This window comes from Gymnodraco acuticeps, unplaced genomic scaffold, assembly GCF_902827175.1.
Source record: "Gymnodraco acuticeps unplaced genomic scaffold, fGymAcu1.1, whole genome shotgun sequence".
NCBI lineage: Eukaryota > Metazoa > Chordata > Actinopteri > Perciformes > Bathydraconidae > Gymnodraco > Gymnodraco acuticeps.
The window spans coordinates 437201-450070 of record NW_022992126.1 but is presented as its reverse complement, the minus strand read 5'-3'; the positions used below and the strand labels follow the sequence as shown (position 1 = coordinate 450070).

At 41.4% G+C, this 12870-nt stretch overlaps 1 protein-coding gene across 2 annotated transcripts; it reads right to left on the bottom strand.

The window, feature by feature from the left end:
* Positions 1–397: 397 nt before the first annotated feature.
* On the bottom strand, positions 398–12410 carry srp68 (signal recognition particle 68). 2 transcript variants are annotated; one of them, XM_034203487.1, is made up of 16 exons: positions 12145–12410; positions 11596–11662; positions 11059–11172; positions 10527–10722; positions 9934–10016; positions 9700–9809; positions 9454–9533; positions 9083–9223; positions 5902–6000; positions 5654–5718; positions 5220–5373; positions 4575–4669; positions 2948–3077; positions 2639–2714; positions 2481–2533; positions 398–2149 (listed from the first exon to the last, which is right to left on the bottom strand). In XM_034203487.1, exons 1-16 carry the CDS (start codon positions 12230–12232, stop codon positions 1922–1924), a joined length of 1779 nt encoding a protein of 592 aa, XP_034059378.1. In that variant the 5' UTR covers positions 12233–12410; the 3' UTR covers positions 398–1921. The 2 variants fall into 2 exon arrangements, with proteins under 2 accessions (XP_034059378.1, XP_034059379.1); XM_034203488.1 differs by having other exon boundaries at positions 5654–5715.
* Positions 12411–12870: the final 460 nt, after the last annotated feature.

Sequence of the window (12870 nt, the reverse complement as noted above, 5' to 3'; positions counted from 1 at the left end):
ATTCCATCCATGCAGGTTGCATTTCTGCGTGTTTCTGTAGCGACAATGGTGTGTGTGTGTATATAGGAAAGTGATGACTATCAGGTAGAAAAGGCTTGATTGTGATCAAAAAGTTGAAATACACTTTTAACTGATGTGGGGACACAAGGTTATTAGTATGGTTGGTGATTTTACTTATAGTAATAAACACACCTATGTAATTAATATAAAAATGCATACGCAAATTAAATTGGAAAACGTTCACACCCTGCTGAGGCATCCCACGCACTCCTAACACACCCAAAACAAAAGGTGCAAGGGACTTCAAACAACTATTTTCTCCTCCATCATGGTCATCCAAATGTCACAGAATTTTCAATACAATAAATAAATATATAAATAAAACAAGAAATCAGCATTTGGCGCAAATATATTTTAATAATCAACCTGGAAAAGTAATCAAATCATACATTCTCATCAGTTCATGTCTCTTTCCACTTGTGTTTACAACAAATAACCATCTTGTTTTTTTCCAGGCCGATCGAGGTAAAGTGCTGGAGCTATTCCAGCACGACCGACTCATTATTTAACATAAAACATTTAAAGAAAAAAAAAATTAAAACCAAAGACATTGATAAAAATGAGTAAGCAAAACAGTATACTTTTTTTGGGTGGGAGTGTGACACTGAAACAATTCTCTAGCTAGTGTTTAACCCGGCAGATCGGTCCCTTACGGATCAGAAGAAATAATGTGGACATAGTGACTGGCAAACAAGGAGTAACAAAAGTGTTTTATAGTCACAGTTTATCCAAAGACATGGTGGTGTGATGTATGAAAGGCTGCTAAATACTTCCTTCACTCCTTAATGCTGACTGCTGTCCTATTCAATTGATTTAGCTGAAATGCAAATAAAAATATTTCATGATAGTGTGAAGAGCCTGGAGACCCTTATGTAGAAAACTTGAGACACTGAGGGGTGTTACAAAAAAAATGGCAGCTTGTGCTTCCATCTAGCAGACTGAAGCCATTGGACCCTTCTCCCAGGACAGCAGGTTTAGTGTCCAATGTGACAGGACAACATGTAGCTGACAAATTAAAACACTCAAACATTCAGCATTTAACAAACACATTTCACACCTTGGTTCATGTCTTCATCCTCCTGTTGATGCACTTTAAACTTCCTTGTACTTGACTCACTATGTCAGCAAATGAGGTGCAGTTTTCAAACACATACAGGTTTCTTGATGCACAAAGCAGGTGAGACCAGGGCGAAGGTGGAGGGAAGAAATGGGAGGCAGCTGAAGTCTATAGTCTGAACTATTGCGAAAAAAGCCTCAGTTTGTCAAACTACATGTCGCAGGATATTAATAGTATTTTAAGCCCCCTACTTTGTGTTTTGAGTCAAAGTAGCTGCCATAACAAAACAGCACATTGTACGTTTTATATTTAAGAAAAGATGCTGAAAACATCTTTCACAAAGAAAAAAAAATGTAATTACATGAAGGCGCTTACATAAAGATTAAAAAGAAAAGAATAACTACTAATGATCCCCAAGTGGCTGAGTTTACTCTGACAGGATGGTACATCTTGGCTGTACTGAGAGACCACGGCTCGTAACCTGTAGAACCTGAAGGTGGCAGACACCTCCGCGGCTCACATTCAGCCTGTTCACTGCAGCCGGATGTTATTACTGAGGGTAGGAGGTGAACTTGGGTCATATTGCTACTTGAAGTTGATTCGATTACCTTTCTTTAAGTAGGTCAAACTCACTCTGCATTCCTCAGAACTGCAAACTCCACCCGTCTTGCACTCAGGCACTCATCATCAGACTTAAAATGAATTTAAATGACTCGAATTAACAACAGACCCAAGTCTGGTTGTTCTGTGGTGAACTCGGGGACCGTGTGGCTCTCCTGTGGAAACCACAGCCGGGCGATACATTTAGCTGCCGAAGCCAAAGATGCCCTTGATGTAGCCGGTGAGGCCGCCCTTTCCCTTCTGCTCTACCTTGTCATCCAGGGGAGGGAAGGCCACATGGTTGAGAGCGAGGTCAAAGAACAGGGGCTTGCAGGGGATTGGCTGGAAGTCGGGAGGGAACTGGACCAAGTTGGGCTGCTTTCCTACGAGGGCAGGGTCCAGGCGGAAGGTTTCCAGGCGGTTGCAGAGGGGCTGCATGAGGGAGAAAGGAGTGAAAAAGTGATGCTTACATCATAGGATAACTGCATATGTATCAAAATATTTATGAGAGACTATTGATAGGTTTAGTCATGGTCAAATTAAGTCCTCGGAGGGCGGGTCCAACACAATATTAACCAGTTTGAGGGGCCGTAACCAAAAAGGTTATGTTATTTTGCACTATTTTTGGTGCTAGTTACAATGGAAGACGATGGACATATTTTTCCCCGCGAGCTAAACACTGATTGATCGATCATTTCTCATACGGACACAGGCAGGATTCTATGATGAATTTCCTCCCCGTGTGTTGGTCTTGTTCTCTTACCGTGTTGTCTTTGACCTGCTGCTTGGCGGGAACCTCAGCAGTCTCTTCAGTGTCTGAAACGCAAACATTTCCAAAAGGTTTGCACAAACAACAAAGAGAGTGTGTTCTCATAAGGTTGAAGTAAATGAGTTCGCTAGACAACAGTTTGTTGCTCTCACCTAAAATAGCAGCAGCTTGAAGGGAGTATTTCTCAGCGTTGACCTCGGCAATGAGCTCCTGAACATCAGGGAGATCCTGCAGAGACACAACAGATGTTTCTGTTAGAGTACAGATGTGGTTAAATGTTCAGAGACTTATTTACCTGCAGGTTTTCGGGTCAGTTTCAAAAGCTGAGAAATACGTTTGGATTTGGACTTTTTATTGTTATATGTGTTAATATCAACACATGTTTAAGGGGGATGTCTACATGATTCGTTGTAGATTAAATGATATTCGGTATTAAGAGTATTTCTTTTTTTCAGACCAACCTTGAGGCTGTTGTTGAGGCTCTTGGCCTTAGATTGGACCTCCATGGCGTATTTCAGCACCCTCTCATACAGCACCAGGGCCTCGCTCCACTTCTTCACCAGCACATAGGACTGAGCTATGAAGAAGCACCTGTGAGGGGAACAGAGGGAAGGATACAGTGTGAGAAAACGTTTTTAGAGGGTACTTCACCATGGACAAGTGAGTTTGGCTATTTACTTGTCCGAATACATTTTTCACTTGTCCATAGCTATACTTTGTGCAAGCTGCACCTATTTGAAATATTATTAAATATCAACATAAAGCATAGAATAATCTGGGTTACTGTAACTAAGGTAACCTTTTATTGTGTATTTGTTCCTATTTGGCAAGAAACATGCTATACAAGAATCTTCTTCTTGGGGCCACTGGAATCTTCTTCTTCGGCATCGTATTTTACATTTCCCCACGGTTTTACGACACCGCTTACGTAAGTGAGCGGTAAGATTTGACTGCATCACACATAGGGATGGGTATCGTTTTAACGGTACTATTACTTTTATCATTACCGCTTATCGATCCGGTCCTTTAACGGTACTCTTATCGGTTCTTAAAAAAAAGGTAAATTAACTAAACAAAATTGTAAATAATGTGAACTTACAGAACTGTAAAAAACAAATAAAAAAACAAGTATTTACTGCAATAACACAGTGGTACAGAGCAACACAAGTGGGGCATACAGGTATGCTGCAAAAGGCATGGCTCTTCTGGAGGAAGATTATGGGAGATAATGTGTGGTTTCGACAAATTGCTCGTGTTACCGCCCTTACATGCTAAACTCTTATTGCACTTTTGGCAACGAGCATTGTCTACATTGAGACGGGTAAAGTTTAACCACACCTTGGAGCGCTCTCTCTCCGCCATCTCTGCCGTGTGTGTGTGCGCGTGTGTTGCATGCATGTAGCAGCCGTGTGTGTAAACTGCCCCGCACCCTCACACACAGACGGGGAGAGAAATCTCTCGTCTGGATTGGAAAGATCGAAAATACATCATAGACGCATTTTGTAGTCTTATTGCATATCAGAAACGGAGTTGGCGAAACAAAAACTGCAATATAATGTTTATGTAGCAATAATACATATGACACATTTTTTAAATGTCTCCAGTACCGATAAAAAGGCAGATGACGTCGGATATTAACGGTACCACTGTCTTCAATAATTACGCCCCGGGGCCCGTTTAATACCGGGGCTCGGTACCCATCCCTAATCACACATGACAAAGAAAGAAACGTAAAGCGGTCACAAACGACAATGGCGGACACGGACAATTTGCGAATTAGTTCTGCCTTTTGTAAGCTGAATTTATCAATAATTTGTCAATAAATATGGGTGAAAAACGTCACTTGTCAGTCGGACAGGTCAATGGAAAGATGTACTTATTGTATATTGTAAATAACACGTCCCGGACGATCGGCTGTGTGCTTTTTCGCACACTGGGATAACATTAACAACACAAGAGTATGTATGTATTTTGGGGAAATTAAAACAGAACACAGTAAACTATCTCATGGATGTCATAGTAAAATATGGGAGCATTGACCATTAACCAGTACTGCCTCACTAACACTAAAAGAACGTTTATTCTGACCTGTATGCCTTGTAGACAAGCGTCTTCAGGGACACCTCCTTCTGGAAGGTGTGGTCGTCCTCCAGGCCCTGCAGGGTGGACAGCTCAGCCAGACTCTGGAGAGACAGACGGACAGAGAAGGTTAGCGAGGGGGGGGGGAAGGAGGCAGAGAGAGGCCACGGAGAAAACGGAAGGTGAGATATGCTCTGAGAAGGAAGTTTCTGAGACTGTGGGTTAAGATAAACTACACAGATCATCAACTCCTCACAGTCCCAGCTACTGCCTGGTACCAAGAACTGGCTACTAAGAACCAATTATACTAACTTTAAAACATGCAGCATTATCTTTATTTCAAATCTCCGAAAACACAATGAGGGATACAGACACAATTCAATAGAAATAGTGGCTGCAACAATAAATTAAAAAAAGGAAAACTAAACAAAAATGTAAAAGCCAGTTAACAACAGTCATCAATGAATTGAGCGATTACACCTTCAAATTGTCTTGTCTTTTTAACACTAGTTAAAAAAGTAGTGCCGATCCCCACTTCTTAATATAAACAAGGCGATGACCTTTCTTCTAAGATAAGCTGTTATTCATTTTATACAATGTATTTATGTTCATTCAATAAATAAATGTAAGATACATTTCATGTTGAGACTTTACCTGCAGGATGATGTCGTAGAGGCGGATCAGGTCTTGTGGGCGGGGTCCTCTCTTGTCCTCGTCGGCTTCAGGCTCCTTCAGTTTGGCCTGCAGAGTGTGGGCCATGCTCTCATTCCTCTTCACCAGCGTGCACAGCTTGATGTAGGTCAGGTAACTGGGAGAGGAGACCAACAGCACATTTATTATTCACTTAAATAAGAGATAAATGGAATAGAGAAATATCAGAGGGTGGAAAAAAGTATTTATGCTTAAGCCTGGATATAAGCTTTTTTTGTTGTTGCAATATACGGTTTTTGATCATTGACCTAACAGAAAAGTAACATGAACAGGCCATTTACTTTATTTTAACTAGTTTTTCACAAGACTTAGAAGTCTGACCGGGCATTTACAAGCCCTAGTTATTGTATGGACTAAAGTTGATGCGTTTCTTTTACCTGTGCAGGAACTGCAGGTTAGACACCTTGCCGCTGTCACCATCTGAGCTCCTCTCTCGTTGCTTCTAGAAAGACAAGCAATAAAATGTGAAACACTTTGAAAATGTTTGTTTAAATGGCAGGTTTGTTGGTAAACTGTAATTAGGCAGATGTTTGTGATTTCTAGGCAACAATTAAGGTCAATAATACCAACTCAAATTCCTCACAATCCTTGAAATATTTTAAATGTTTATCCCTTTGTATCTTACCGCCTCACTCTTGAGTTCCTCCCTCACAGCCTGGATGGTGTCTCTGCACTCGGCCAGCAGCGTCTCGTACAGATGCTCTTTGGTCTCCTCGTTAGCCGTCTGCACAACAGAAACAGACATTTAGATTGAAAAGGGAATATTGAGGCTGTGTATCACATATCTCTCTCCTTCACACCTGACAGTCTGACACAATCACTACATTCAAGTCCCATCTCAAAACCCACCTGTTCAGACCAGCCTACTCACTGTAGTGCTCCCCATCATCCGTTTCCCCTGAATAACCTGTCCCTATCATTTGTGTCCACTTTAATGGTCTTCTCCATGATGGTATGTTTGTGTTTTTATCATGTTCTGTTGCTTTTACCTATTAGAATATTTATCAAATTGTACGGTGTCCTTGGGTGTCATGAAAGGCGCCTTAAATAAAAACGTATTATTACATGCATGCAGCTTTGGTGCAATTATGTTACAGTTGTGAAATGACTAAAGGTGTAGAAAGATTTAAGGACGAAATACAAGTCATGAAACTATGTATACAGTTTCACCAGAGAAGAATTTGGGAGGGGGAGAGACTTAAGTTTGAAGTCCTCTTTGTGCGCTTGAGAAGGAAACATGTTACTTTTTCTTTACTACCAAATATAGCCTAAAGGTATTCACAAGGTTCACAAGGTGAAATGTTTCCCCTAGTCTAAGAGGTTACACATACAATTTTGCGTGATGGAGACATTTGCCTCAATTTGTGAATTTGACAGACTCTCAACACTTTTCACCCGTTTAAAGATACACCTGCACTAATGAAATTAAATCATGCAAACACAAATATCTAATCTGTTTAAAAGTCATATTGGTTTGATACAAAGAGAGTTTTAGCAGAAATGTGACTGTGGCAATCTGGGGGAGAGGCACAGCTATGTGGCCTGACAGCCTGCCGAAACATTCCTGCACACATCAGCACTCGCCCTCTGGAGTTTCAGGGTTCAAATCTTTGTGAATGACAGGATTGTTCTTCACCTTTCTTTCATTAACAAAGTCATACAATAGGCCTGTGTCACTACACGACTCAGATGTCTACAGGGCATACTATGTTCATATTCAAAGAAACAGGCCATGTTGTGTTACTGTAAATGTAATCATTAAATAACTTAAGTAATGTTAACACAGTTTAACTTTTGTTTAAATATGTTCTTTACATTTTTTATGGATGACATTGTTGTCAAGCTCTCACCCCCTAAGGAGCAAATAAACTCTTAGCTAGCAGCACAGACAGGGGAAGAATGTTACGAGAAAATTCCTCGTAGTGATCATTGATAACAGACAGGTATGGCTGATCTCAGCCACACAGCAGGCTGATGTTATTTAGTGCAACACACACTCGTGCCAACACCCTGGCAACGCCTAACATGACCGGCTCAACCTGTCGAGTATTGTCTCTTGTTCGGAGTGAGGGCCGGATGGATAAACCGATTAGAGGAGGGTGGAGGTGACAACCTTCTCGATTAGGACTTATGTATGACCCAATATGGAGCTTCCTGTCCCCAGAGGCCAAGAGCGGAGGGTGAAGGGGGTGTTTCTCAATGTTGAGGACGCTTGCTTGGTAGCACATGTCTTCCGAGTCACTCGCTTCAGAAGCGAGGCAAGAATCCTTCCTAGCCTCGGAAAACGAAGAATTGTGGAACAGGCTAACAGGTGTGCGTCATATGCGAGGCCCCGTCTTAAAAATGGAGCACGATTTCCGCCTAAGATTTGGAAATTGGTCCGTGCGCAAAGCATTGTGGGGATTTTAAGACCGCGGAGTCTACACATGAGCATGCCTCGAAATTTCCCGCTACAAAGTACACCGGCCTCGGTAGAATTCCAAGTATACTGGACATTGGAACAGTCCTTCGGCGGCACTCGATGACGTAGTATGCTTGAAATAGTGGCTCTGGAGCAGCTTTACTCGACATTGAGAAACACCCAGGGGTAAACGGAAGAAAATGACGGTGGTGGTCAGCCATATTCTGTTGAGCAATCAATAACACATCTTATTTTTTACCCTTAAAGTTAGTTGATGAGGATGCTGTTTTATTAAGTCATATAATATTGAGAAAAAACTGGGGTATTTCAGCTTTAAAGTGGCTTTCCACACATTAAGTTACCACCGCTTTTCGCTTAACAAAGGCCTACAGTTAAGTCCCAAAGGGGCACATTTGAAACTGAATGGGGTTTAGAGGTGATAATACTAATCTGTCCACAGGGACCTGGTGGGTGTAGCCTCAGTATTCATGTGTGGGCTGAAATGCACAGAATGCAGTCGTGCGATGAGAGAGGCTACATGCCAGAGACCTGAGTGGCTGAGGGTGTGACAGGTATGTCCGCAGGGCGTGCTGAGCCTTCTGCCGTTAAATCAGGAGGGTTGAGCCGTGGTGGCAGTGAGGGCGACACAAGAGACTGTAAAGAGGAGAGTGCCGCCCTCTGAATGTCTGAGGAACTGCATGGACTGGCCAAGGAGGAGGTGTTCTGCTTAAACTTAGGCCATAATGACAGTTTGACTATTTTCATCTGAAGCCAAGTATGATTGACACGTAACCCTGGAAAGTATGCACACTGGGATAGTAGTGGATGACACTTGTATCACAGGTAACTACAAGTAATGGAACATTGGTCTTAATAAACAAAACAAAAAAATGCAGAGTTAAGGATATTGCTTCATCCAGAATAAGTGGAACATCTGAAAAAAAAGGGATGATCTTTTCAGTGACCATTATCTGATTAAACTCAAAATACTGCCATTTAAGCACTGTGAAAGATGAAGATTTCACATTAAGCTAGACATTAGTGCTGGAGTTGACCTATCATTTGTGACCAATTTATTTTCCAATGCTTGGTTCTGCAGGGCTCTGCTCAACTGAAGCCACCTTGGAAGAAGTTGAGGATATGATGTAGATTTAAAGCAAATTGAGCCATAACTACAAGTAGATATTAAAACACTGCAGACACCTGATTGGTCAGTGAGAAACGACATAAGTGCAACGTCGGACATCCTGCACATATGTTCTATTAAAAATCCCACAAACCATAAATAACTAACCACCATTTTCTTAAAGTGCTGACATGTAATTATATGGAGTAGCCAACAACAACAACAACATGGTCTAAACTTTGTATTTAACCCGTTCACTCAGTAACTATAAATTCTGACCTGAGCGATGGCCGCCTCGTTGTCTGCCAGACCCAACAGGAAGACCCGGGCCTTGTCGATCTTGACGGGCACCGACCGCCCTCGCCACTCCACCTCACTCATCGTGGCGGCCTGCTTGGTTCTCGCTTGAGTGATCAGGGCCTGAGGAGAATAATATAAAAAAAAGGTTTGTTTTGACTTAAACATTGATTTTCTGATCTACATGAGAGAAGGTCTTTGAATATTCGAGCTTGTTCAAAAATAACAATTATATATACACACATGGATAGTTGAGGATTGTGAGTGTGTTTCACACGTTACATTGGATAAGGCCTCACCAATACAAGATGAATCATGGTACAAGCAGAAATAATAATGTACTGTTTGTTTACCTCTAGTTTCTCGGCCATCATGCCTCCTCCTCCACCAGTCAGTCGCATCTGCATCAAGTCATTGATGGCGTTCTGGTCACCTTCAATCAGCAAAGGAAAAATAATCCAGTTACATGGTGTTGAAGAGAGAGGATGGTGTGATTTGAGCTTTGGGACATTTGTAAAAAATGTCTCACGGTATGTTGATAATTTTAAGATGGCAGTCAATTATGTCGAGGGGGATACTGCGTTGTGTGCGTTACTCACCAATGTTGTAAGCACAGTAGCGGATGTTGGGGGATATCTCGTCCACACGCTGGCGATACAGCACTGCCAGCTCCTCAGTGAAAGCACTGGCCAGCTTCTCATAGATGGTCCTGGCAAGAAAAAAAAGGTTGTCAAATGTTTGTAAAAAAGGTCATGTAAAATGCATACATGACAAATAACACTACTTATCTTTGTCATTTTGTTAAAAAGAACTGTAGTGATGTTTTAACTCACTTGCACTTGTTGAAGGCCTCCATGGCAAGCTTCCACTCCTGAAGTTCAAACTCCACCATACCAGTCAGGTATGCAGTGTAGGCCTGAATAATATACATGCACATTGTTAGTGGCTGTTAGAACATACAAATATGTGTTTTGCTTCCTGTAACACAGCTTTAACTTCTAAATTCTACTGTAGGTATTAACAATGTATATCCTCTTTTTACACATGCACGGCAACCCTGAAATTATCTAGACATTACCTAGGAGCTGTATCTGAGAACCGAAATTTCTGAATTATTAGAACCATAATCAAAAGTACTTGTCCTTCCAGCTCCTAAGTCTTTGGAATGTCTGATTGTGCGAATAGAGCTGCTCATAGTACCATTATTTGGACAATGTTCATATGAAAAAACGGCTTTAATACTTTTGTGTAATACATCGTGACAACCAGCTTAAAAATGTGGTATTGAGTTGATAGACAATGTGAGAAAGGCTGAAAAGACTTTGGTATCTTTAAGGCTGCATTATCATGGCATATATATGTGGTCTCTGTTTACAATGCACATTCAACTGCACCCCTCAAAGAAGGTTCAAGAGGTTCTGTATACCTGTGCCTCAAGTTTGGTCTTAGCATCGACACGGGGGCTCTCACAGAGCTTCTCCAGCCTTTCGCTGTGCTTGGCAGCCTTGCGAAGTCGTGCCATCAGGTGGAAGCGCTTACGTGGCTCCGTGTTGGCCTCCTGCTTCAGCTGCATGGCGTAACTCCATGCACGCTCTGCCTCCATCAAAACTAGCAAAAGATACCTGAAGAGGGGGAGGACATTGCATCAGGTGTTAGGTCACATATTTCCATTTAAAGTGGACACATTGAATTCCTCACAATTTTTTTTAGGAGTCAAGTATTTAAATTCAGCAACAAAAACTTTTTTTTCAAGGTTTACTTCTGTGGTTTAGCCGAGAGGTGTACATAACTAGGTAGGACTCAAGTGTTGTGCAGATACTTTTGTTAGGAACTGGCCGAGCTCATCTGTGAGGTGCATTTATTATCCTGCATCAAACACATGTCAATCTTTTATGATCTGTATATAAGGCTCATCAGCCAGTTAACTGCAACAGTTCAAAAACTCTCCACTGACTCACCTGCTGTCAGAAATCATTTCAACAGTTATTTTCTTCCCAATAAACTTGTGTCGGTTGCCCATCTTGAAGCCAAGAGTCTTGCGCAGGCGGCGCAGTCTGCGGGAGCAGTAACCCCTGAAAAAATGTACACAAAGATGGTTACATTACATTAAATGGAGCACATTTACATGTTCTTCATGGTCCACACAGCCAGTTCATTTTCTCCAACTTGGTTTCATAGTTTTCTTTAAAAATCTATCATCCTTAATTGTCTTAGGAAGATTTGTTATTCTCAGAGTGTGCATATTTAGTAGACATTGACAGAGGTGCCTTGTCTCAATGTATAACACAAGAGATTGTTTATTTAACATGAAATACTGTCATACATTTATATATTCAGGGAATACGTAGTCCCAGGTCACTAAGTATATATTTTAAACTGTGAAGTCCTGTGCACCTCTTTGTGGACAGCCATGCAATATAAGAGAGTTAACCACAGGCATCTCTAGTCCAGTTGTTGCAGCCTGTTGACATGTAGTACGACTGGGCAGAGCTCACCTGTATCTCTGGTAGTCTCCGTGCCTGAGGCCATGCTGCTGCTGGGACTCCTTGATTATTTGCAAAACTGCAAATCAATGTTAAGGGACAACATTCTCTACATCATCACACAAACAGACATGGTACTCTAGCTTAACATCTGTCATTCATAATCAAGTATGTATATTACAGCCATATTTCTTTGTACAGTGTATAGTACAGATTCAGAATGACTGTGATGCTGATTTGTTGCAGAAAATCAACGTAGCAGCTTCTGAAACTCAAAAGCATCTGTTAACGTTACATGTATATAACATGTCTAAAGTAGCCCTCATTCATTTAAATGCATCCATGATTGAACTTCATTAGACGTAAACATAAGTGTGTAACAACCCAATTTAATCTGCTTTTTAAACCTGCCACTGACAGCCTGCTTCAGTGTGACACGTAGCCTTAGCTAACGTTATCCTCACACAGAGCTAGCTAGCATGCTACCGTTAGCTTCTGAGACACAGATCATCCAGAGCAAATACAAAACCGCCGCTACACGTCCGCTGTTACAAAGGATACTTTCCAGTCCAATTCCTCCATCCGCTGATTTGTTTTTATTTTCATCAAGGGAGGACACTTTCGTGTCGTTTTGCTTGTCTGCGGCCATCTCTAAATGCTAACAGCTAAGCGGCACATACACATGCTCAGTCAGAAGTAGAACCAGGGAGCGACCAATGACTGCACAGGGAGGGGCGAAGCTACGTCCAAACCTCGCGAGATTTAACCTTATGTGTCTTCATGTCCACTCAACGTTGCAGACTGCTCTCTTCATACATCCACGGTTGCTCCTAGGGAACATCTGTTAGAGGTTTTCCCAACTACTTTTCATTTTTAATGCACTTAAAGGCTGCAAGTGATATACAAAACAATCCCCAATAATACAATATATTAAAGAACACTCATAAGCTTATTATCCTCTATAATAACTTAAACTCCAAAGTTATAATGAAAAACAGCAGGGGAGGAAGTACTCATTATGACATAAGCCAGGATGCAGCTTCATGTATGGATCAATGAACTATCTAGTTGTCTTGATGTGACTATAATTGCATATTTTACCTAATATCCTCCTAAAAGTCTGTGTTGCAACAGTTTAATAAGTGTTAAATATGATGATGGTGTAATATGATTGAAAGATTATGATTCATGAACAGCTATAATATAGACGTAGAGGTGGGATTCATGTGTTCTTCCAGAATTATCTTAATCTCAAGGTTACTCAACTAATCTACAACACAACAAGGA